The sequence below is a fragment of the Sarcophilus harrisii genome, chromosome 2 (genome assembly GCF_902635505.1).
Source record: "Sarcophilus harrisii chromosome 2, mSarHar1.11, whole genome shotgun sequence".
Lineage (NCBI taxonomy): Eukaryota > Metazoa > Chordata > Mammalia > Dasyuromorphia > Dasyuridae > Sarcophilus > Sarcophilus harrisii.
In genome coordinates, this window is record NC_045427.1 from 350,695,514 (window position 1) to 350,722,048 (window position 26,535).

General features: G+C 39.5%; 1 protein-coding gene across 4 annotated transcripts in view; it reads left to right on the forward strand.

The window, feature by feature from the left end:
- Positions 1-21,290, forward strand: part of PDLIM4 (PDZ and LIM domain 4) — a 100,382-nt gene extending 79,092 nt beyond the window's left edge. For 2 of the 4 annotated variants that reach the window (XM_031953097.1, XM_031953098.1), the window contains exons 4-7: positions 11,414-11,583; positions 14,827-15,044; positions 19,557-19,677; positions 20,757-21,290. In XM_031953097.1, the coding sequence (XP_031808957.1) occupies positions 11,414-11,583; positions 14,827-15,044; positions 19,557-19,677; positions 20,757-20,961 (714 nt within the window). In that variant the 3' untranslated portion in view covers positions 20,962-21,290. The remainder of the gene's footprint in view (positions 1-11,413; positions 11,584-14,826; positions 15,045-19,556; positions 19,678-20,756) is intronic. The other 2 variants (XM_003756489.4, XM_012549808.3) reach the window with 2 other exon arrangements.
- The last annotated feature ends 5,245 nt before the right edge of the window (positions 21,291-26,535 follow it).

The following is a 26,535-nucleotide window of genomic DNA, read 5'->3' on the forward strand; positions in this document are numbered from 1 at the left end:
GTTCTCAGAAAGATTTTGCTGTAGTATATGGAGAATGAAGTCTGGAGGGATCCAGAAAAGAAATAGACACCTTCTTTGTGCTCACTTCTGTCCTGACCTGCCTCTCCTTGTTTGACCATGAAGACCCTCCCCCTCCCATCTCTAATCCAATTCAACAAACATTAAATACTCACTATGTAATAATTGGCTTGGTGTTCAAATAGCACTTTAAGGCTTGAAAAACACTTTACATGAGCAAAGTACTGGGATATAAAGACAAAATAAGTTCTTTCCTTCAGGAAATTTACCTTCCATTTGATGGATAAAATAACATATAACCAGATAAGTATATACTTCATAATTTGAGGAGTCAGAAAAGAAAGAGAACTCAGGGCTCACCTAAGGATTTCCGCCAGGATGTGGCACATGAGTTGTGCCCCCAAACCTGGAATTTACTACTTTCTTACTTTTACCCCATAAAACCCCTTTCCTTTTAAAATGGAGCCCAAGCGTCCTCTTTTGTATGAAGCTAATGCCACCTATTGCTCTTGCTTTCCCTAATTACCTTGCATTTAATTATTTATTTTTAACATCCTTTTTTTTTTTTTAATTTTGAGTTTCAATTTCCTTCCCTCTCTTCTGCCCTTTCCCTATCCATCTAGAAGACAATCAATATGATATTGACACATTAATAATAATGCAATATTAGTTATGTTGGGGGAAAAGGCAAGAAAAATAAAATGAAAAAAGTATACTTCAATCTACATTCAGATTTCATCAGTTCTCTCTCTAGAGGGGAATAACATTTTTTTCCATCATGAGTCCTTTGAAATTTTCTTGAATCATTGTATTAATTAGAGTAGCTGAGTATTTTGCTGTTGGTCATTGTTACAATATTGTCGTTATTGTGCACAATGGTCTCAGTTCTACTCACTTCACTTTGCATCAGTTCACATAAAACTGAGGTTTTTCTGAAGCCATCCTAATCATAATTTCTTACAGCACAATAGTATTCCATCACAATCATATGCCACAAGTTATTGAGCTATTATTCAACTGATGAGGATCCCCTCAATTTCCAATTCTTTGCCACCACAAAAAGAGCTTTTATAAATATTTGATGTTTGTGTGTGTGTGGGGGGGTCTTTTTCTACTTTCGTTGATCTCTTTTGGATACAGACCTAGGAGTTGTATTTCTGAGTCAAAGAGTATATACAGTTTTATAGTCCTTTGGCCACAGTTCCAAATTATTCTCCAGAATGGTTGAATTAATTCATAACTTCACCAACAGTATATTAGTGTACCTATTTTTCCACATTCCTTCCAGCATTTTCCTTTTCTGTTAGGTTAGCCATCTGAAGGATATAAAGTGGACCCTAGAATTGTTTTAATTTGTATTTCTCTAATTGATAGTGATTTTCAGAACATTTTTCTTTTTTTATTATAGCTTTTTATTTACAAGATATATGCATGGGTAATTTTTCAGCATTGGGCTTGCAAAATATTCTGTTCCAACTTTTTCTCTCCTTCCCTCCATCCTCTCCCCTAGATGGCAGATAGACCAATACATGTTAAATATGTTTAAGTATATGTTAAATACAATATATGTATACATATTCATACAATTATTTTGCTGAACAAGAAAAATCGGAATTTGAAATAAGGTAAAATTAACCTGAGAAGGAAATCAAAAATGCAAGCAAGCAAAAACAGAGGATTGGAAATGCTATGTAGTGATTAGAACATTTTTCAATGTGAGTATCGATAGCTTTGATTTTTCTATTAAAAACTGTCTATTCATATCCTTTAACTATTTATCAATTATACAATGGATCTTATTTTTATGAATTAATGGCTTAATTCCCTATACATTTGGGAAATGAAGCCTTTATCAGAGAAACTTGCTGTAAAAATCTTCCCTCAATTTTCTCCTTTCCTTCTCATTTTAGTTTCATTAATTTTGTTTGTGCAAATTTTAAAATTTCATGTGATCAAAATTATACATTTTACTCAGTGATCCTCTGTCTCAGTAGCTCATTAACTTTTCTCTTATTCATAGATCTGGTGGGTAAATTTTTATGGCACTTTTATAGCATTTTTATTTTATGTTTAAAGCATTTACTCATTTTGACTTTATTTTAGCATGTGGTATGAATGTTAATTGTGCCCAGTTTCTGCCAAATTGCTTTGCAATTTTCCCAGCAATTTTTGTCACATGATAAGTTCTTGTCCCTAAAGCTTGGATCTTTGGATTTATTAAACATTAGAATACCATGGCCAGTTGCTACTATATTTATGCACCTAATCTATTCTATTAACCTACTACTCCATTTTTTATCCAGTACCAGATTATTATGATGCATATCACTTCGTTATAGTTTGAAATCTAATGAAGTTGGCCCTCCTTCCCTCACTTTTTTTTTTCATGGATTTCCTTGATATTCTTGAACTTTTGCTTTTCAAGATGAATTTTGTTCTTATTTTTCTAACTCTATAAAATAATTCTTTGAAAGTTTGATTACTGTGGTACTGAATATACTTTGCATTTGAGCACCATGTGTATATATGTATTTATTCACTATATATGTGCTTATTGTCTCTATTTTTAGTACACAAGCTCTTTATGAGTGGGATTGTTTCCATCTTTGCAGTTGGAACTTAGAACCCCAATTTACTGAAAACAATGTTTGGCACATAATAGACACTTAATAAGGGAATTGGAATCCCAGAACTGGGATTTGAGCAAAAGAACAAAGAGGATTTCAAATCCATTAATCTTCTTTCAAAGTTCTCCCCATAGAGGTAGCATTTGGCTCAATCTTGGCATGAGAGGTACAGCTATATATGTATATGAGAGTGTATATGGACACATATATAGTGAAGTAGCAGAAACAGCATCAGGCTTGAATTTGGTTATGACACTTATTAATTGTACATTATAAAGTTAAAGTTTAGAACCTCAGAGTCTTCATCTATAAAGTAGGGATAATAATAGCTTCTCAGATGACCTCATAGAGCTATCATGAGATGCTTTAGTAGCTTGTAGGTATTGCACAAACTTCAGCTGTTATTCTTTTTTTTTAATGAATCAATGGCATTTAATTAGTTACTATGTATTAAATACTATAGATAAATAGTGGGGGAAACAAAGAAATAAAAAATAATAATGAAATAGTTACTAATCTTGGAAAACAGCTATTATTTAGATGTATGTGTGTGAGAGAGAAAAAGTGAGTGTGTTTATGTCTGTATGAGAAGGAAAGTGTGTGTGTGTGTGTGTGTGTGTGTGTGTGTGTGTGTGTGTGTGTATGAGAAAGAGAAAAAAGAGAAAGACAAAAAGAGAGAGAAAAAGACACACAGAGAGAAAGACAAAAAGAGAGAGGGAAGGAAAGGGGGAAGGAGGGAGAGAGAGAGAGAGAGAAAGGGTGGGGAGAGAGAGAGAGAGAGAGAGAGAGAGAGAGAGAGAGAGAGAACTTTTTTTTGGCTACAAAACACATCTCTCTCTCACACACACACACAAACATACACAACATTAGACATCAAAAAATGACAAAAGTTTTCTCTCTGTTTAACATGAATGTTATGATCTTGAATTCTTCCTCATGCAATCATTCTATGAGCAACTGCCCCTATGTGACTCTTAAGTATCAGCAGGGGTAGAAAACAGGAATGAAAATAATAAAACCTGGTCAACTTGGGTCGAAAAAATAGTATTCAGGATACTCTTGGGCTCTCTGGCTCCTAACAATCCAAAAGATTGAGCCAAAGCAGACTACTTCTGAATGATTGGAAACTCAGCAAGGACTATGCGTTACCTCTGTGTTGCCTTTATGTTACCCACCTATGTGTTGCTTTTGTATCTCCTTTGGGACCTAGCATCCTTCTCTGCCCACAATAAACACTGAATAAATGCTGTATTATAAATATTCCTTGTGTAACACCAGTGTCAACAGCCTCTCCCACAGAGATTATAGACATAGTAACAGTGTATTGGCATGTTGCACAAATGATCTCATCCAGCATGGGCCCCAAGATGGCATTGGGAGATGACCATGACAATGATCTCATATTCTTCCATTAATTTCTCAAGTCTAACTAATTTTTAAACAATTTCCATCCATTATCTTGTTTACCTTCACAATTGTCTAGAAGGGAGAAATTATTCTATGCATTTATACTTGTTCCAAACTCTGCTAAAAGACTGAGCTTCTCAGGACAAAGACCAGCAGTTACTCATCTTTATCTCCAAGTCTCTGCCAAACACATGGTTTTATAAATAGAAGGGAAAGACGAATGTTTGGCTGAATAAATAAATTAATTTCTATATATAGAAAAGAAAACTGAACTCTAGAGAAGGGATATGACTACCCCAAGCTCATACAGTGGGTCAGTGGCAGGGTGAGCATTACCTTTGATTCAATTTATTGCAGAAATTCATTATGGAACCATGGAAAGACCATTAGTTCTACAGTCAGACAACCTAGATTCAAGTCTCAGTTCTTATTTCTGTTTCCTCATCTGAAAAATTAATGGGTTAAACAAAAGTTCATTTCCTACCCAGCTTCACTCTTCTGGACTTTTTCATCATGAACTAGGAACCTCTTAATCCTGCATGTTCACTTTATTGAAATTCACACCTTATCAGCACCTTCTTCCTTTTACTCTGATTGGAAGATGAAGAGCTCCTCCAAGAACCTCCATTTAAAGACAGGACCCCAAGCTGGCCATAGCTTCATTTTTCACTTGACTGTGATTCTCTGAATTTTTCCATCATCCCCCTACCTTCCTTCCCTCTCCACTTTCCTCCCATCTTATAAGCTCCTTGACTGAAAGGATCATTTTCTTTTTCATATTTGTATTCCCTGCATTTAGCACAGTGCCTGGAGCATAGTGAGAACATAACAAATGTTTATCAACAGACTGACTCTGAGGCCCCTACCAGGTCTAGCTTATAATTATCTAATATCAGAAATTTTATTAAGAATCTCCTCCCCTGAACTCATCTATTCATGTTGACTTGGTTTGAATGGTCTTGCCAAGTTGCCATTGAATTACTCTATTTCTCCCTCTGCAAGAAATACTAGTAGCATTTTTCTATCTTCTTTGTCCTCTTCAACTGATGTCAAATAAGATGCTAATGTCATTCTCTACTGTTAAGGACCATGCCTAAGTGTGAAGGGGTGGGTCAGTTCTCTACAAAGCACAAATTCAGCTGTGAATTATAATACCCTTGAAGGAGCTGCAAAGCAGTCTTTACTGACACAGTTGCTTGTGAATTAGGAATGAAATAAATTGGAGGCAAGAAGGAAGAGGAGAGAGGTCAGAGAATGCAACTGTCTCTCAGTCTCCTTGTATCATCATCATCCTCTCATGTGAAGGGATCTATGCTGCTGGTCAGAATTAGATCCCCAGCAGCCACTAGCAGCCTGTTCTTGTAACAAATGGCATCCGAACAGCGACCCAAGAAACACAAGAAATAAAGAAGCAGCAGCACTCTAGAGCTGTTCATGAGTAGGATCCTCCCAGGAGAATTCCTTCAGTAACCTGTGGGGAAGGAAAGGGAGAAAATATCCGTTAGACTTTTTCATTTGGGGTAATTAAAATGGGCTAACACATCAAAGGGCCAAACCAGGAGACTTATGAGGGACTTATGAAAAATGTCTACTCTGACTTCAATACAAATTCTCTGTTTGTCAGAAAGTTTGCCTCCATGACATCTCACAAGATTCAACACCTGCATGCAAACTCAGATAACAGCCACTTCACAATATTGGACAAACTTAACTGATTGTGCTGTTGGGGGAGAAATAATAGTGTTCCCATAAAACAAAAAATGGGGAATTGTTAAGGACCATGCTTAAGTGTGAAGGGGTGGGTCAATTCTCCAGAAAACCCCAATAGCTGTGAAGCATAACATAGTTGAAGGAGTTGCAAAGCAACCTTTACTGATGCTTGTGAATTGGGAATGAAATAATGCCATCTTCCCCTCCACTACAAAAGAGCTTTTGTGTCTCTTTTATATGAAACAATTTATCCTGTTCTACCTCTCTCTTCCCCCTTTTCCCAGTGCAACTTTTTCCCCATCCCTTAATTTTATTTTTTTAGATATCACCCCATTATTGTTAACTTAAATCTAGGCCCTCTACCTATGTAGACTCCTTTTAACTGCTCTAATAATGATAAGTTCTAAGTGCTTACAAGTTGTCATCTTCCCATGTAAGAATGTAAATAGCTTAACCTTATTGAATACTTTATGATTTCTTTTTTCCTGTTTACATTTTTATGCTTCTCTTGAATCCTGTATTTGAAAGTCAATTTTTCTTTTGCACTCTAATTGGAAATTAGAAATATTTAAAAGTCCTCCATTTAATAAAATAATCATTTCCCTCCCTGAAGGAGTATATTCAGTTTTTCTAGGTAGGGGATTCTTTGTTACAATTATTTCTCCTTTGCTAGGAGCCACGAAATGATCCTTTCACATATGTGCTACTAAATCTTGTGATATACTTCTGAGAATTCGTGATATTTAAATGGTTCTTTTTGGCTGCTTGCAGCATTTTCTCCTTGTCCTGGGAGCTCTGGAATTTGGCTATAATAATTCTGAGAGTTTTATTTTGGGGATCGCTTTTAGGAGGTAAGAAATGGATTCTTTTCATTTTTATTTTACCTTCTAGTTCTAGGATATTTAGGCAGTTTCCTTTGATAATTTATTGAAATATGATGTCTTTGTTTTTTTTTGTTTGTTTGTTTTTTTTTTTGTTTTGTTTTTTGGTCATGGTTTTCAGTTGGTCCAATAATTCTTAAATTACTTCCTCTCAATCTATTTCCCAAGTCAGTTTTTTTTCCCAATGAGATATTTTCCATTTTCTTTTCTTTCTTTTTCTTTTTAACTTTGTTTTATTGTTTCTTGATGTCTTCTGTCTTATGGAGCAATGAACTTCATCCTATCCAATAAGCAGTATTTTCCTCAGTGAGATTTTGGACTTTCTTTTTCTATTTGCCATTTCTACTTTTTAAGGAGTTCTTCTCTTTAGTGAATTTTCATACACTTTTCCCATTTGGCCTTTTCTGTTTATTTAAGGATTTATTTTCTTCAATATTTTTGATGCTTCCTTTATCAAACTGTTGAGTCTTTTTTCATAATTTCCTAGCGTAACTCTTATTTGTTCTATTTTTTCTTTACATCTTTTTTTTTTTTGATTTTTTAAAAATCCTTTTTGAGCTCTTTTAGGAATTCTTTTGGGACCCGAGACCAATTCATATTTTTCTTTGAGGCTCTGCATGGAGCTGTTTTTTATTTATTTTTTTTCTGTCATCATAGTAATTGTTCTTTTTTGTGGTTTGATCATTTTCCTAGCCTATTTCTTGACTTTTAACTTTATGTCTGTGAGGAACCACAAGCACTCTTTTCCATCCTAGAACTATGTCCTGGTTACCTACTTCTGCTAGTGCTCTTGCTTACCCTAGAACTGAGACCAGAAACTGTATGTGGAAGGCAACAGAATCCTACTGAGGGTTCTAGCAAAGGTTCTTCTGGAATCTCCTTCTGACAAGTTGTCAGACCTCCTCACTCTCTGTGGGCTGAGAGCCCCAGAAGCTGCCAGTTCAGTTATCCTCAAAGCCTATTGCTGGCTTGCTTAGCGTGACTCATACTGGCATGGCCTGTGCTGGACTATAGTCTACTCTCACTCTAGTGAGGCAGATCTTTCCTGCCAAAATTCTAAGTTGTCCTGGGCTGGAAAGTCTTTTTTGTTGGTCCTGCTACTTCAGGATTTATGTTGGAGCATTATTTTAACATTCTCTGGAGGGGAATTTGGGAGAGCCTTCATTCTGCCATCTTGACTCTACCCCTTGACAAAATTTTTTTCATTATTTTCATTATTTCCTCTTAATAAAGGTTGTGATTTCTCCTTTTTCATTTTTAATTGTCAATTTGTTATCCTAGATTTTTCTTTTAAATAAGTTAGTTAATATAGGTTTATTTTTGCTTTCACTTTTGTTAACTTCTTTGATTTTTTCAGAACTTCTATTTTAGTGTTTAGTCAAGAGTTTTTGATTTGTTGGTTTTCTAGTGTTAGTTAGCTCCTGCCCAATCTATCTTTCTTTCTTTCTTGTGTGCTTGACCACTGACTTTCCAGGTAGGAACTTTATCCCCGTGACACAGGCTTCTGAATATTTCTTTGTCTAGTTGTAGGTTGGAGGAAGGTACTTACTTTATTTTTTCTTTGCATTTCTTGAACATTATTCCATCAGATGTTCTTGTAGATCTTGAATGTATTGGGTATGAGAAAGCCAGATTCCTCTACAATCTTTAATGCTGCCATCTTAACCAGAAGTTAATTGCAATATTTCAGGAAGCAGAGACAAGGAGAATGTGGATACCCACACTTGCAGGGTAAATGGAGAGACAGAAAGAGATTCCTTCATCACAAGGGAGATGTATCAGATGTCTATCATTATCCCCTGCTTTGCATATTAGTCACAGTGTCCTGGGTGAGACTCAGGTCTTAGCTTGATAGCTCATGCTCTTGCTCAGTATCTTCAAATAATCACATTCCAGAGGGACAGAGAGGCCATGGGAGATGTTCTGTGGTGCCAGCACTGGGGCATCTTCTGTCCACAGGGACTCTGCTAGACAAAGAAAGCTTTCTTCCTGGATGGCAGAAGCCTGGTCTGGCCTGTAATGTTGTTTTTAAGTAATCCCTTCAAACAAATGCAGACCCAGATCACAGGAAGGCTTTAGGCACACTTGGTGTGTGGTGAACCAGCTGTGGGCAATTGGAAAACTCCGGTATTTGTTGGTCTTTGCCATCCTAACTTCTCCATTGGATACTGCAGTAATTTGGATCATCTCCAAGAGAATTCTGTATGTTTGGGGGGTGGGGGTGGGGTGGCACCTTTGAGTGTGTCTGTGGGTGGATGTGCCTGTATGTGTGCTTGTGTGTGTGTATGTGTCTCCAATCTTTTATCCTCCTGAGTTCTATAGGCTACTCTCCTCCCACCTTCCGTGTGTGCCTTCAGTACTCACATGTACCCTCCACTCTTCCCAGACACCCATTTTCCTCATAACTAACCCACTGAGGCATTGGTGCTCTACAGTTTCTGTGGGTGGGGATGGAGGATAGCTGCAAAACTGGCTATTATCATGAAGGGCCAAACAGGTGGCTGTCATGCCCAGGCTGGCTTTGTTTTCTCAGCTGCTACAGCAGAATTATCTGTAAACCTCCCAGTCATTGTAATCCTGCTCCCAACCCCCTGGCTCAAACCTTTGCTGGTTTACAGTCCTAGGGGTGCCCCACAGCCAGGAAGCAGGGATTTGGTGACTCAGAGTTTTGGAAGGTGGGGAGGAAGCCCTCATCCCTTCCTGAAATTGCAGAGGCTGAGAGAACTTCAGAACAGTGCCATCTTAACCAGAAGTTAATTGAAATATTTCAGGAAGCAGAGAGATCAGAAGAAAGACAATCAGGGTACATAGAGAGGGAGAGAGATTCCTTGACCACAAGGGAAATGCACCCCTCAAGCCCAGAGGAATCTCATCCTCTGGCCTCTTGTCCCTTCTAAAGGCTTAAACAATCTCAGGATTGGAAGAGACCGGCTGATATAAAAACCTTCATTTTGTGTAGAAAATAAGACCTAGAGAACAGGGCTAATCCAACATCACCAGTGATTCAGAACTCAAATCCTAACCCAGCTCCCTTTAGGGAAGTACTCTTCAAAGGAACCCAGGAAATAGAGAAGGGGAGGTGGGACTAAAACTGCTCACAAATTACATCCATATTAATTAGAAGCTTAGGCTCACTTAGGAGTCAGAGCTGAGAATCTAGGGGATTATAGGGTTAATTCAAGGCGACCAGATGGTTCAGTGAATAGATAGATCCTTGGGCCTGGAGTCAGCAAGTCCTGAGTTTTGCCTCAGACACTTACTAGATCTGTGTGACCTAGCCAAGTCTCTTAACCTATTGGCCTTAATTCGCTGGAGAAGAAAATGGCAAACCAGTCCGGTATCTTTACTGGACAGTACAGTTTATGAGGTAGGTCATGAAGAGTTGGACGTGATTAAACAAGGATTCGTTCAATTTCTTTGGTGCTAATTCCTATACAAAATCTAGGAGTTTTTATTCTGCCATCTTCCAATTTGCTGCATGTTGGATGCCCTTATTTTAGGTTTTATAAACCAAGAGAACTCTCAAGGAGTAAGGAGAGGGCCCTCAGTTGTTCTGGAGCCATTTCCAATAGATAAGTCTTTAGGAATGGGGAACTCTAGTCCTTTGAATGGGTCATATAGCTAGTAGACTAATAAGAAAGACACTTTCCCTTCCTTAGCTTCAATTTCCTCTTTAAAATAGTAATAATGATTCCCAAGTCATACTTTTTCCTTTCTAACAGGACACACACACACACACACACACACACACACACACACACACACAAACATAGACTAAAGTACATAAAATCTTGTTTTTGCCCTGTTCTAGAAGTGATAATTAAATCAGAACTACTCCTGCAGCTCAAAAGGCCATTTTTTTTTCCAGTGGTTCCACTCACAATCCCTGGGGCTCATACACTAAGACAGCCTTCCTTGGCTTCCACTCCCCTATGTACCTTGTGTCCCTCTATTAAAATATGAGCCCTCTGGAGGCAGAGCTTCTTTTAATTTTGTATTTATTATTCCCAGCACAGAGTAAGTGCTTGTATCTTATTATATTACCAATAAAATCTCCTACTGCCAGGTGTGTAGGAGCTAGCCCTAACAACTCTAGCCAATTGTTAAATTTTCAGTGTGAGCTTTTACACCACTGAAATCAGCAGGGCTTGATTTATTGTTTTGTTGATTGTCTAGATGTAAAAAACAAATTAAATTTAAAAGTGGACTCTGCTTAATGTTTTCCCCCACCTAAAGCAATTTGTAAAACTCTTATGCCCATGTAGCAAAAAAAATATAACACACCTTTATACACAATTTGGGGATAAATGTTATCACATCTTAGACCTTTTAAAGGGACTACTTGCAGTAATTTTACTCATCAGTGTTAAGTGACCAAGTGTATGAATGAGGAATAAATGGTTTAAGTCATGAAAATACCTAACATTGCCTCTACATTAAGCCTAATTAGAGTCATTAAATTCTTTCATGAAGCACCTTTAGCCCCAGAAACATATTCTGATATTATTGTTATCCCCAGCAGAATGTAAGTTCTTTGAGGTCAGGGACTGTTTGCTTAATAACCATTTGTCAAAATGGATCAGATTGAATTGAAAAGGAAAGGGATTTAGAAAACAGCAGCCAATTAATGCTGCCAAAGGTAGCAATCTGTTTCACATGGGGAGGTGGGGTAGGAGAGAAAAATTGGAGTAAATGTGCCCTTTACTATTGCCTCAGTTTACCCTTCTTCTCTTGATCTGCCTCAGTCTCAAAACACTTTCTTTCTTCTAGGACAATGGATTCACTCACAGTAGAAGGTCTTCAGCTTCAGGAGGGAGCCTGGCTGACAGCAAGACTAACCTGGGCCTTCAGTATGGGACCCCATCCCGCCTCTATTCCCACAACAATGAAGCCAGTTTGCAGGCACAGATGAGCAACCTCCATGTGTCTCCACCCCACAGGTAAGTGGAACAGTTGACCTTCACTGTTCCCTTAACACTTCCCTAAAAGTGCCCCTGCCATCATTCCATAATGCCTTGGAGTCCCCATGAATACATCTATCTTTTGGGACCTCTCCAAGGTAAGCTTACCTTTCTCAGGAAATATAGCCCTAGTCCCAGCGCTTTCCTACCCTATCACCAAACCCAAACTGGGCCTGCAGGAATGATTTTTTCACCTGCTCTCATTTCTCTTTCAAAACTACAGTTCTAGCCCTATTTTTGTGTCTTACTGGGGTTTCCATTACCCAATATTACCTACCCTACCTTTTAAGTTGTAGGGCTTTAGTCTAAAATGAATCCCTTTGGTCAAGCAGAAGAAAGGTCATCTTCCTGAGAATGGGCAGCTCCAGAAACTCTCTCCTCTGAGAAGTCTGTTTTCTCAGATATTGTGCAGAAATTGCTGCCCCCAATCCCAGTCAGGCAGGAACTGAGAAGCATATTTGGACTAGAAGAAATAGATGCTAAGCATCCAGTTAAACAACAACAATAAATTAGTGGGGCATAACTGGGAATGAACATATCTTTACTGGTTCCTTGAGAGTCCATCAGACCTGGGACTTGAATTCAGAACTTCCTGGCTCTACATGCTATCTACTACAACATGCTGCCTATTAATATACATGCATACCAATAAAATAAACATTCTAGGACAAGCCCAGGGAGCTTGAAACCTTCAGTGGAGCAAAAAGGCAAAAACTTGGTTCATTTTTATTTTCAGACAGAAAGAAACAGGTGCTAAATGTTCAATAAATCATCTAGCAGACTTAGCCATTAAAGACAAATGTTTTCCAGAATTCCATGTCCTTCGGCCCCTCTGGGGACATATCTAGACTTAATTTTTAACTGTTCTTCTCAGTGTTCATTTTTTTCTGCTCCAGGATTCCAGCTGTCCTGTGAGATCTAGGATAGAGGTCTGCCTCTAAGGCTTGGGCTGGCCAGTCACTACTTCTTTTCTCATCAGTTCTGAGACAGATTATTTTATTTATTAAAAAAATTATACTGATATCTTTTATTTTTACATCATTTTAATTTCCAAACAATTCCCTCCCTATTTCTCTATCCAAAGAGCCACTCCTATAACATAAATAAAAAGGGTGGGGGGAAAATGATTTAGAAAAAAAAATTCAACATATATAAAACAAGTAGGACAGTATTTGCAATATTCTACATTCATCATCCTCCCACTTTTGTGAAGAAGGGAGGGAGGAAGAAATGTCAAATTAATCTAAACACTAATTTAGCCATAGAAAAACAGGATAGGTGGGGCTTTTTGGATCTCTCTTCAATTCCTGACTGAAGGTTAGCTACAAAAGTAATCTCCTTCCAAGTTCCTCTGGGCATGGGAGAAGCAGATCTCTCTTTGGACAAGGGACATCAAGGCTAATCCCAAGCAATTGGTCCAATTTTGGTGGTGATGCTGGAAGCATAGTTCCAGTCATTTACTTTTTTATGCCACAGCTACATGGGACAGATTGCAGTGGGCCAGAGTTTTTAGGGACTTTAAACGTGCCAGGGCCATGTGTATGTTTGGGGTCTGTATTTTTACCAGGTACATGAAGTTGTGACCCTAACCTGTGCTAGACACTCACCCCTTGTATTCCAAATTAAGACAGTGTTTCCTCACCATTCATCAGTACTAATACTCATTAGCTTTTTTTTGTTCCAAGCTTTCATCATCAAAAACCTTAAAAAGCTATAATTCTAATATTTTGGAAAAAATTCCTCACATCTTCCCAGTATCCTTGACCTCAGTTTCCTCATCTGTAAAATTAAATAGATGAATTACCTAGAGACTTTGAAGTCTGTTCCAGCTCTATGATTCAATAAGGTCTCCTTTTCTGCAGCACCAGGTCATAATGCTGAATCTGTAAAAAATGTAGATAATTTTCCAGCTTGCAGTTATAAAATCATAGATTGAGGATTAAAAGAGGCGTTGAGGTTCTCCAGTCCAGAGATATCAGATTCAAGATCTTCGAAACTTCCCTGGCTTTACTAAAATAAAATGCAACTGGAAACTGTTTAACAAAATAAATAAATATAAAACATAGAAAATCTAAATTTGTGGTTTTCTAAATCAATATGTGACTGTTCCATTACTATAAGAGACTGACACTATTACATTAGTCCACCCTCCTCATTTTATAGTTTGAAGAAACTGAAGGCTAGGGGTGAATTAATTTGATCAAGGTCACAAAGTAGTGATTGTAGGATCACAAGTTAGAAAGGGTCTTAGAGACCACGTAGTCTAAAAGGAGTGCTTTGCCCAAAGTTACAATGGGAGATCAAACACACATTATTTGACTCTCAAGCAAGCACACATTCTACTGCACCATATTGCCTCAGTCATTGTGTAAGCTTGAAAACACTGCACCAAATCATTCTGCTTTACCTTGGCTTCTCCCCCAGGTTGCCCAAGGGATTTTGTGGAACTCATAAAGATCCTGGCTCTCCATGCCTTAAACCATGGGGAGCTCTTGGCCATGATTTCATGTAGGATTTGAACAGGATGGGAAAGACCCAGACACAGGAAAGGAAGGAACTCCGTGAAGTTGGTGACTGTGTTGTCTTAGGAAGGGCCCTGAGCTCTACCAGATCCCCCATGAGGGAGAAAAGGGCCAGAAGTGCACTTTGGGAGGTCTCTCCTAAATCCAACATAAGTGGAACACTCCCATTTCAGTATCATGATGCAGTGGAAAGAACGTTGAATTTGGAGGCAGAGAACCTGAGCTCAGATCTCAAGGTTTTGACACTTTTAATCAGATTAGGTTGGGGAAGTCATTAAACCATTCTGGACCATAGTATCTTTGTCTTTAAAATAAAAGGGTGGGATTCTAAAACCTCTTCATTCCTTCCTAGTTCTGAATCTACGATCTTTCTTAGATATTTTTTCTATTATTGTCTTTCTCCTGATCTCTAAACAACTTGTATTGTTCTAGTCAAGAAAGCATAGGGAAGGCTTTCCTTCCCTCTAGAGGTACAAGGAAGCATTACTAGGACTTAGAGGGGGAGCAGAGTCTCTCTAAAGAGAAATCAGAATGGGTCATTCTGCTTCTCACACCACCACCTCCTCCTGGCTCCTCCAACAGACTCAAACCAGGCTGAGTTCTGATACAAGCACAAAAGGAGGTGGGTCTCTCTATCAGACCACATACAACTCCTCAAGTTGATCTGAGGATCTTGCTTGACTGTGAGGGTCCATTGCAGGCAGCAGCTGGAAGGTTCCCACATGGGACCTGTGCTTTCTCTCTCTTCCACACCCAGCAGTGCTGACTCTACAAGATCTCTTCCAAGGAGCAGGAATGGCATTGACGTGGAATCTGATGTGTACAAAATGCTCCAGGAATATGGGGAACCTGCCTCAGAACCCAAGCAGTCTGGTTCCTTCAGATACCTACAGGGAATGCTAGAAGCTGGAGAGAATGGTAAGAAGTCTTCATGTATCCAAGGTTCTCCACTTGGACCTACATTCTTGCTCTATGTTCTCACCCTTTCTTCCCTTCCCTCCATTCAGCCTTATGCTTGCCTAGGATAAAGTATTCAAAGCCCAGCTCTGCCCCTTGCTGACTGGCTATGTTGCTTAACCTCTCTGAGTTCAATGTCCTCATGAAAAGAACTAAGTAACCCTGATCACCCATTAGCAGTAAGTTAGCTGTAAGTTGGGCTCTGGAGGGTGGGTGGGGGGCCTCAAAATACAACTTTCAAAAAATAAGCTTCCCTGTAGCAGTTAATACTTGTGGATCATTCATCTCTGAGTTAGAAGTGCCACAATCCAATGTGATCAACATTGGACTGAGAGCCAGGAATCTTGAGTTTTGCTCTGAGCTCATTTCCTAACTCTGAGGCCCAGAGAGATTTAAGTAACCTGTCTGAAATGACACCCTATCATTCTTTTTCTCTATTTTTTTTTGAAGCTTCAATTTTTCATCAATCATGAACTTAACAATCACCAGCTAACAAGCATTTAATATACAAAGTCATTTTTAAAAAAGAATTGTATACGAAATTGATATCACAGTGTCATTACCTAAAAATGGTTCTGTGACCATTGATGAGAGTTTAGGAAAAACTTAAGGGCTCTAAGCACTTTAAGAGAGAGATTATGGGTGTTTGGGGTATCGTTTTGAATTTTTCAAGGGATTCTTGATCCAGACATTCTTCTTTTACGACTGAGGCACAGTCCTTGGCCTTGTCCTCTGAGAGCTCACACTGGGGGATGGGGTAAGAGATAAGACTAATGCCTTGGATTAATGAACAGTTGTCCATCTAAGACAGTGCAGACTTTAGGACTAGACAGTGCAGATAGACACCAGGACTTGACTGGAGTGATTGGTTTGTCAGAGACAACCAAATCTCTGACTTCTTCTGTCTGTGGGTGGTCAATGGCTCTGGGACTGAGGTGAGACTCCTCTGGGATTTTCATCAAAAGATATGTTTATTCCTATTCTCTGCCTCTATTTCTCTCTATGTCTGTTTTCTTTTTCTCTTTGTTTCTCTCTTGCTTTCTCTCTGTGTGTACTTTTCTATCTCGGTCTCTTTCTGTCTCTATCTTTATGTCTTTCTCTGTATCTTATCTGTGCCTTCTTTCTGTTTCTGTCTCAGTCTCTTTCGGTCTCTCTCTGTTTCTCTTCTCTCTATTTCTTTCACTTTCTCTCTGCCTCTGTCTGTGTTTTCGGTCTTCTCTTTGTCTTTCTGTGTGTCTGTCTGTCTTTGTGTGTCTCATGTCTGTCTCTGTTCTCTCTTTGTATATTTCCCCCATTTTCTCTCTGCCTGTCTCTGTCTCACTTTCTCTGTCTCAATCTCTCTGTGTGTGTCTTTCTTTGTCTCTGACTTCTTTCTATTTATGTCTCTGTGTCTCTCTCTATGTCTCTGTCTTCCTGTCTCTGTGTTTGTCTCTGTGTGTGTGTGTGTGTGTGTGTGTGTGTATCTATGTCTGTGTCTTCTCTCTGTCTCTCCTCCTCTCCCTTTCTTCTCTCTTTTTATCTCTGTCTTTTTCTGTCTATCTCTGACTTTATTTCTCTGTCTCTCTCTGTGGTATCTCTGTTTCTTTCATCTTCATTTTCTGAATCTTTTTTGCTGACTAGAAACCTGCCCAAGTTTCACTCATCTTTTTAAAAAAATTGCCTCCACTTCCTCTCCTCTTGTTATCTTTAACACAAAAAAAAATCTGGATTCTGACTTCATTATTCAACTGAAACTGTTTTTCCCCACAAGTAACAGTAATTTCTATGGTTGTCTATCTCTCAACAATCAGAAGTTAGTGAATTGCCTATGGTCACACAGCTAGCTGGATTTGAACTGAGATCTCCTGACTCCAGTGCTGGTGCACTATCCACTGTACCACTTAATTGCTTCTCAGAAATCTCATAATTGACAAATCTACTGTCTTCTTTTCAATCCTCATCCCTAGTTTCTCTATAAAGCACTTAACATTATTGACTATCTTCTCCTGGATGCACTCTTCTCTCTGAGTTCTAAGAGTCTGCTTTCTCTTGATCCTCTTTCTGCCTGATTTACTTCTTCTTTTCAGTCTTTTTTTCTCTGAATAACAATGAGTGCCTCCCATGGCTCTGTTCTGGATTCTCTTTTTTCTATATGTTCTTGCACTTAATGATCTCATTAGCTCCCATGGATTCAAATTTTCTTAATACAATGATTTTCAGATCTATTTATCCAGCCTTATCTCTAAATCCAATCTTGAATCAGAAACATCCCAAACTGTATATCCCATAGGGCAGATCAGAAATCTTTCTCTACAGGACATGCTAAGCAAGCAGCTGGGCTGAGAGCTAATTACTTAATTCTTGTGATTTAAAGAGTCTATGCTAGTCATGGGATGACCCTTCCCTTACCCTAACCTGGTCTTTGCCCTAGTAAATTCTGCCAACACAATCCCAAGAATTGAATATTTATCATATTCATGCCGTGATTTTGAGATTATTGCTTTTATGGCTTTTTATGGCTCTGTACCTTTGCCAGAAAGAGGAAAGGAATGAAACCTCTAGAATCCAGTTCTGATGTCCTCAGGAAAAGCTACCCAGCCTTATATGTCATATCTGAAAACTTTCTTTCCTTTTCTTCTGTGTCCAGCAGAATCTATTACCAGTATGGTCTTTGAGACCCTGTAGTCTGGGCCAAGGATGACAGGGTACCACAGCTAGCTCCAGTGTTGAGTTGGCAGGAAGCAGAGGAGTTGAACAGAGGATCTGAGGGTGAATCATACATCTAGATTCTCTGGAAATAGCCAAAGGTCATCCAGGTAGTCTTTGTCTTCCCACATGCCTCAGCTTGGGTAATTGGCCCAAATCAGCCAAAATAGGCAGTTTAGTATCACTGCCTCCCAACACTTTTAGTTTGTGGTAATAGGATTTGGAGTTGGTTAATTTTTTGTTTTGTTTAGTTTTTTTTTTTTTTTTTTAGTTTTCTTAACCCATAAAAAGATGAACCTGAGAATCCATCTTTACCTACAGAAGTAAGGGATGGGGATAAAGATGCACATAACTGCTTCCTTAGAGGTCCCTTTACTCTAGGTTATAATTTAGAATAATCCCATTTCTGGATCTCAGACTAGAATGAGTAGACATAATCATGAATAATTATCAGATAATAGCTATTAGAAAGGAACAGGAGAAAAAACAATGGGAAAAATAATTCTAGTTCAAAGGATTCAAATCTTCCTCTAATGCTTATGATATGAGTGACTGGGAAGTCCTCTGACTTCTTAGAACGTCAGTTTCCTCATCTATAAAATTAGGCTGTTGGACTAGATGATTTCCGAGGTCCATTCCCACTCCAAAACTATAATCTTATAACTATATTTTTGCCCTCGTGCGAAAATAGAACCTTTTTGGGTATGGGAATATGTTCAAGGCAACTCTGAGGAGTGTCTGTGCACACACATGTTTGTGAATGTATGTCCCCATACAGTGTCTGTCGTATGTGTGCTGACCTCCCACCAGAATACAGATTTATGACTTAGAAGGAGAGGGGGTGGTAGAAAGAGAAGACAAAAAGGGATAAGCAGAAGAAGGCTTAATTATCCTAGGGGAAGGACGTCGGGCTATTGTGTCTCTCATTTTCTGTAATGTTTTTTTAACACATAAGAATAACAAGCATTTATTAAGCACCTGCTGTGTATTAGACACTAAGTAGATGCTGGAGATAAAAAAAGATGAGAGTAAATTAGCCAATATGGCTCTCAAGGAGGTTACCGACTTGTAGGGGGCACATTAGTTCACAAGTAAGTGAGATGGGAATACACACAAAAGAACTACAAAGTGATTTCAGACTGGGTGAATCATCAGCCTTGTCATTATAGCATTGTTTGGCTAGTTGGTTACTATTCTTCATTCTCAAAGAAGACCAAAATGACATCACTTTGTTAGAGTCTAATTAGTGTGTCCAAATGTGACTAATCAGACCAATGTGAACTCAGATCAGACACAAATAATTCCTACAACAATTGGGATGGATTATTGACCTCTTACCATTGGAGGAATCTATTGGTTGTCTCACAGACATGAGATGGAGAGCTGGAAAGATTGGAGGACTGAGAAGAATTAGGGCAAGATGAGGTTCCAGAGCTATAGCTCTGCCCTCATTTACATAATGAGTGAAGTAAGCTAAGCCAAGAATCCCAAAGCCCGGTGTGTCTGAGGCACAAGCTCGCCATAAAGAAGTGGGAATTGGGTTTTCAAAAGGAAGCTTGTGCCTTTTCAGAATCCAGGCTCATGATATGTCTGCCCCCAACCTGTCTGAGCCTGTGGCACACGCTGGTCCCCAAGTGACAGAAAGATATCTTTCCTGAGTTCTCATCTGTGGTACAAGTGACTCCATGTAATTTGTTGTTTGTCCCACTCTCCAGCAGCCTAAACTTGGGTCAGGACAGAGTTCAAGCCTGGTCCATGTTCAACACATATCCCTTCTTCACTTGGCAGGTGAGAAACTAGATCGAGCAGGTGGCCCCAGGAACCTCAAGTCTCCTGTCTCCAAGCTAGGTGGTCCCATGGGCAGCCTGCAGTTGCTTCCTGAGTGTACCAGATGTGGGAATGGCATCGTGTAAGTACAGACATATTGCCTTCTTCCTCCCTCTTCCTCTGTGTCAGTTCCAGGGTTGGAGGAGGTAATGCACGCCGGGTTTCCTCACAATGATGAGAAAGATTTTTGTAAACTGTTCCCACAAAAGACATATATGATTCTTTAATTCCAAGAACTTCCATGAAAGGACTCAGACCATAGCTAGCTTGTGACCATTAGGCACAGGAGCAGGGCTTTACAATGCTGGTGCCAAAACCATTGAGGCAGATTCTGGGAGCCCAAATATGAGCTACTTTAGCCCCATTTGTTATGCTGAGTTCTTCCTTTGCTGGAGATTTAGAGGTAGGACATATGATCACCTTCATCCTTTTCTTTTCCCTATCCAACAAGCCATCTCTTGTAACAAAGAATCTTTTATTTTTTAATTTTAATAATATTTTATTTTTCCAAATACATGCAAAGATGGTTTTCAATATTCACTTTTGCAAACCTTGTGTTCCACATTTTTCTTCTTCTCTCTCCTTTTTCCCTCTCCCCAAGACAATAAGCAGTCTGATATAGGTTAAACGTGCAATTCTTCTAAACATATTGCACAGAAAAATCAGATCAAAAGGGAAAAAAACAATGAGAGAAAAACAAACAAGCAACACCACCAAAAAAAGGTGAAAATACTATCCTTTGCTCCACATTCAGTCTTCATAGTTCTCTCTCTGGATGTGGATAACTCTTTTCATCTCTAGTTCTATTGGAATTTCCAACAAATAATTTTTTAAAAGAGGATTCAGTAAAGCTAGCCATCATGTCAGTCAAATCTGATAATTTATGCAGTGTTCCAGACTCATAATTCTCTATCTCTATAAAGAAAGGAAGTTGGTACATTTTCCCATGTCTTTTTAGTAGCAACAAGTTTCATTATTATAATCTTACAGCATTTTTGGCTTCGGTTATCATTCTTTTCATTTTCATAGTTGAAATCTTAATGTATGTTTAATAAAAATAAAAAAAAGCAGGGGCCAACAGGTGAAAGCTAGTACTGGATGATGATCTTTCTGTAAACTATCTTTCATGATTTCTCTTCTTGCTTTTCCCTCTTTCCCCAGGGGCACAATTGTGAAGGCACGGGACAAACTCTACCACCCTGAGTGCTTCATGTGCAGCGACTGTGGCCTCAACCTCAAGCAGAGAGGGTACTTCTTTATTGAGGAACGTCTGTATTGTGAGACCCATGCCAAGGCACGGGTGAAGCCTCCAGAGGGCTATGACGTTGTAGCTGTCTACCCCAATGCCAAAGTCGAACTTGTCTGAGAGCAGCCCAGCCATACCCAGACCCAAGGGCATTGACAGGGTGGGCTGTCCTAACCATGCACACACACACACACACATCACATTCTTTGTAACACGGCTCAAACTTTGTAGGTGACACTTTCACAGTAAAATACCTTTACCCTCAGGAGAAGGAAAGGTATCAAATTTGCCCCATGGAAGAGCTGTTTCCTTCTCCTTGCGCTGCTCCCTGTCCATATTGTAATTTCTGCTTTTGTTAACATTTCTGCCCTGGCCTCAACCAAACTTTCTGTAAATATAGGAAGCCTTTTCTACTTTGTCACCAATAAAACCAGCATTCTATATTTTGAGTTCCTTTTCATGGCATAGTAATATGTTCAAGAGATCGGGGGGGGGGAGGAACTACTTGAATCAGCTTAAAATTAGTGGCACTGAATTTTAAAATATGATTCTATTTTTATTTTATTCATATTTTTGTCATATGTCACGTTTTACCAAATATCTTCCTCCCCCTCCCCACTGCTATCATCCCTTGTAAAGTCAACCAACACAAAAGCTAAGTATGACCATATTTATACCTTTGAAAAGAAAGAGCCAACATTCTCAGTCATTATAATTATACATCTTTCAGTTTTGCTTCCTTGTTTTTTGCAATTACATTATTCCAATAATCTTATTGTTTTTCTAATTCTGCTCTTACTTCACTAAATGTCAATTTGTACAAGTTTTTCCATGTTTCTCTAAAGTCTTTCTATACATCATAAAACATGGGAGACTTTGCAAGGAGTGTTGGCTCTGAAACCAGAGATGGGGGACTCAATTATCATCTTAGATAATTATTTCTTATGGAAACTTGAGCAAGTCATTGAACTTCTTGGGACTCATTTCCTCATCTGTAAAATGAGGGTATTAGATTAGACAGCCCTTCTGGTAGCTCCTGAGTGAGTAAGATCTAAGATTTCAAATCATTATTTCTTGCCAACCCAATAAAGGCAGACCCAACTCTATTCAGTCTCCAGTCCTTCATCATCAAGCACATGGCTACATGGTAGCAATCATGCTGAAAAGATCAGGAGATACTTTTTCTTTCCAGGGACAAAAGACAGAATACCAGGAGCACCATTCTCCCATAAGGAGTAAGGGGATGGGGAATCAGAATCTATCAGGGAGGAAGAAATAGGTATTTAACCCAAAACCATTGCTGTTACTCTTCTCTCCTTGGAGTGGAAAGGTTGGCTACTCACTGCCAGTTTATGCTTTCTTTCTGTCCAAGACTCTGACATTCTCCCATGCCCCAAAGATGTACCAGACAGGGGAGCTAGCCTCCCTTTCCCAAAGAGCTATCTAAGACCATGAACACCAGTTTTATTCACTGCATATTAGGGAAGGAAGGGAAACTGTGTCTATCCTCTGTTACACATTGAACCATAGACCCCTTCAACCATGGACCCTGTGGAACCATGACCCTGTGGAACCTTAATTCCTTCCTCTGATTTGAGTTACAAGCTGCTGATGATTTAGTATTAATCAATATTCCTAGTGATGTGATCACCCTTAATCATTTAGCATTGTTCAAACCTATTATGTGCAAGGCATCATGTGGAACCTATGAAGACAAAAATAAAATGGTCCCTGCCCTTAAAAAGTTTAAATTCAGCTGGGGGCACACTACATATTCACAGATAAGTAAATGTGGGATATATATATAAATGCAAAAGCAAAATAATAATGCCAGACAGTTACAAACAAAGACAATCAGGGAAAGCCTCTTGAAAGAGATGGCCTGAGCCTTGAAGGGAGTTCTTAGAGGCACAAGTAAAGAAGGAATGTGGAAAACCAGAAATGAGGAAGAGGGAGTTCCTGCACCTAAGTATAAAAAGCAGCATCTGCCTATGTCACACAATTAGCAGGGAACAAAAAATCCAAGGAGAGGTTTTCAAATCTGCCTACTAAGGGAAGACAGTAGTCAAGGACAGAGAAGTGAATGTCTAGACAAGGACAGTGCACACTGTCCCTTCTGAAGGATACATGTGGTAAGCAATAGTAGAAAGTAGGAGTCTACACAGATTCAAGACAAGCATCACACATGTGAACCTTCTCCAGAAGGTGGGAAACAATAGCCTGCTATCTTCTGCCCTGCTCAGAAGAACATCTCTATTATTAATTATGCTTAGTTTAAGGGAATCACACTTTAGGAAAAATATTGATAGATAATTCTATCCAAAGGAAAGTGACCTCGATGGGGGTTGCTGGCCCGGGGGGGATTGTTGGGAGGAATTAGTGAAGACTTAGAAACTGAGGTGTATTTGGGCCAAAACTTCCTAACAAAGCTAAACAGAAGGGGATTTGTTATTTGTCAAAGCTGTTTTGAAGAGAATGAGTTAGGAAACAGATTGGATGACTTCCCTTCTAGCTATTAGTTTCTATGATTCCATACCTAAGGATGATAAGAGTACCGGACCTGGTGTCAGGAAAACCTGAATTCAAATGTAGCCATAGATACTTCATAGCTGTTTGACTCTCAGCAAGCCACTTAACCTCAATGGGCCTCAGTTCTCTCATCTTTAAAATAGGAACAGTAACAGAATCTACTTCCCAAGTGAGGTTGTTGGGAGGATAAAATGAGACATCTGTTATAAGTTTTTTCCTAACCTTATGCACTATATCAATATTAGCTATTCTGATTTTCTGTGAGGCTATGTGGGTAAGGAAGAAGGGAAGCTGCTCTGCTAGACATGGGAACAAAGAAGTTTTTTTTTTCAGTGATTCTATGAGCTCTTAGCAAACTGTCGACCCAGTGCCCAGACCCTAGAGACAAAGAAACTCACAAAGGATTCTAACATCAGTCCCAAAGAGTGACTCACTCCCTGGCCTAGCTTCCAACAACCCCCACCTCCCATCCCAGGCTGAGAGATGTTCTCACACATGCTAGGACCAGGGCCAAGAGTGCATTTGAAACATGACCTGCTTAGGACCCCACTGCCCGTTACTTCTGAGCACCAGGTGTGGACAGATGGGGAAACAGAGATGTGTTCTATTCTCTAGACAGTTCAGAATATAAAAAAGTAATTTGAGTAATTGGAAACTAGAGAACACTTGCTTCAGGGCAACATCCACACTCTGGTTGGGGAGGCAGGTCAGAGGACCTTCAGGACTGCTAGGATGAAGGGAAGAAGGAAACAGCAGGAGGAAAAACAACTATCAGCTACACCATAACACAGTCTCAATTCAGTAAGTACTCACTGAATACACGAAGATAGGCTGAACCCAATGCTGAACTCCACTGGTCGGTGGATGAAGAAGTCAGAAAGCACAGGCAACACTGTACCCTTGAGTTCACAGTTTGAAAGAGAGATAACCAGAGCATCCCTAGGCCATGACTTCAGTGAGCTAATGAAAGAAAGTAGGGATAGGACAGAAGCAAACCTGCCCTCAGCAAGCTCAAAACCTGGGGACAGAAGGTGAGTAGGTGATTGACCAAACTCACAAAGAAAGCAGGAAAGGAATACGACTTGCCTGTGTGGGATTTGTTCACAGTAAATTAGTTCAGCTCACTCATTTTTGGAGTGTGAGAGAAGGCCCAGGCCATGCACGGCCTGGGGCCAAGTATGCAAAAGCTTCGCTAGGAAAATTCTGATGCTCATGGTAGGCATTTGTAGAGCCATGCCAGGAGCCCACACATCCTGTTCGGAACCATCAATGGGGAGAAAGAATCAGTCATGGTAGCCTGTGCCTGATGGGAATGGACCATCGCCCACTATGGAAAATCCTATTTTCACTGGACAGAAAAGTGTTATTTATTCCTCTGACTGGCATTTAGTATTTCTAGGCACTTTCCTATCATCTTCAAGAATGGGGAGAGGATATAATGCCAAGAAATCCCAAGTCGGTAATGGTGGCTGCTTCGTCTGCTCCTTCTCTGTTCCTAGCTGAACAGATAAGGTGACTGTCTTGTTTTCATGATCTTTTCAGATCTATCACTTGCTCATCTTACAGCAAAGCTCAACTACTTTGAGCCCCTTTAGGTCACACAGAGAATGGTCAAAAGCTAAGATCTCTTTCCACGTGGGAGCAAGAACATATTTGTTTTCCAGTCCTCAGCATGGGGAAGCATTATTTCTATATTTCCTTATGAGGCCCTATTGTCCCCCAGATCCAAGGCCAAGTCTAATCTCCCTTCTGGAGAAGTTGTTGCTTCACTGAAGTTTGTTTAAGAAAAAGTATCATGTAATGATTTTTGATTGTCAGTTTGGCCAAGGCTTCTCTGGAGGAAGCTGTACACATGGGAAGTGGGTAAGGGAAGCAATGTTTGCTAAAAGAAGAGCTGAAGACCCGATAAGGATAGCATGGACTTCACTAACACAGTAGGGCTAATTCATGATTAGGCTCCATTTCCTGGGATGCCCCAGAAACTGAGGAAAGTAGCTGGAATACTCTTTCCCAAATTCCTGGTAACTTCCCAAGCCAGGATTTTTGATTCCTGTAGCTTGGGAAAGTGAGCAGAGGTACTGAAAGATAATTTCTCAAACAAGCAAAGCCCACAGGGGGAGGGAGAAGGACCCTTTCAAGTAGAGGCTCCTCTGAGAATTATGAGGAGGCTATAACCTTCATGGTCCTTGTCTCTTCAGAGTTTATGAAGAGCCCACAGGCTTAAAGAGGCTCCTGTGGGCAGATCCTGGGGAATTATAGCTGTCTAGTAGGAAACAGTAAGTTGGTTCCACGAGTATCAAGATCTATTGAGTTTGTGTCTAGACCATACCTTTTTTCTCTTTCTTCTTCTCTAATTCAAGCCCAGAGAACCCCACCCCATACCATCTCACCACACCCTCTGTCTCTTCCCCTCAGCCCAAGCCCCAGGTTTCCTGCCATAGGTGCAAGATATATATATATATATATATATATATATATATATATATACACACACACACACACACACACACACACACACATACACACACATATTTTTTGTAGTTATTGCTGATGAGGCACGCCTTAAACCCATAAACAGCTTCATGGATCCAGTGATTTAATAACATATTATTAAGACATAAATAAGCCTGTGGGCTCCTGGGCAGGGACTCAGCTGTGTTGTCAAAAAGAATTGGAGCAGTATGTCTGCAGAGGGTTGAACACAGCAGGGCTTTCTTTAGACATAAGTTCTTGAAAATCAGATTTTCCACCTGATTATCTCAGGACTATTTTAAAAACTTGTTGGGTTTTGAGCGATTGATACATTTACTGCCTCTATGATGTGAATTGGCAGCTCTTTCCAGGACAAGTCCAGAGGTGAAATTATCTCAAGGTTTTCTACATCCTGCTCACAGTTTCTGCTCATAATAAAGCCTTGGGATGGAGTGTGATCTCACTCACTTTGGCAGGATAATGGAAGTAGGGGCATTTCAGATCCCTTTGCTTTGTTTCCTGGCACATGCCCCATGTGAAAGGAGCAATCTAGAAGAAAAGATTGCTTGGATAATGTGAGTCCCTTAATGTACAACTGTGAATCAGCATCAGCCAGCAGAGGACCAAGTGATGTCTCCCTCTTGTGTCAGTCAGTATTAAGCACTCAGTATGTTCCAGACACACCGGAGATGC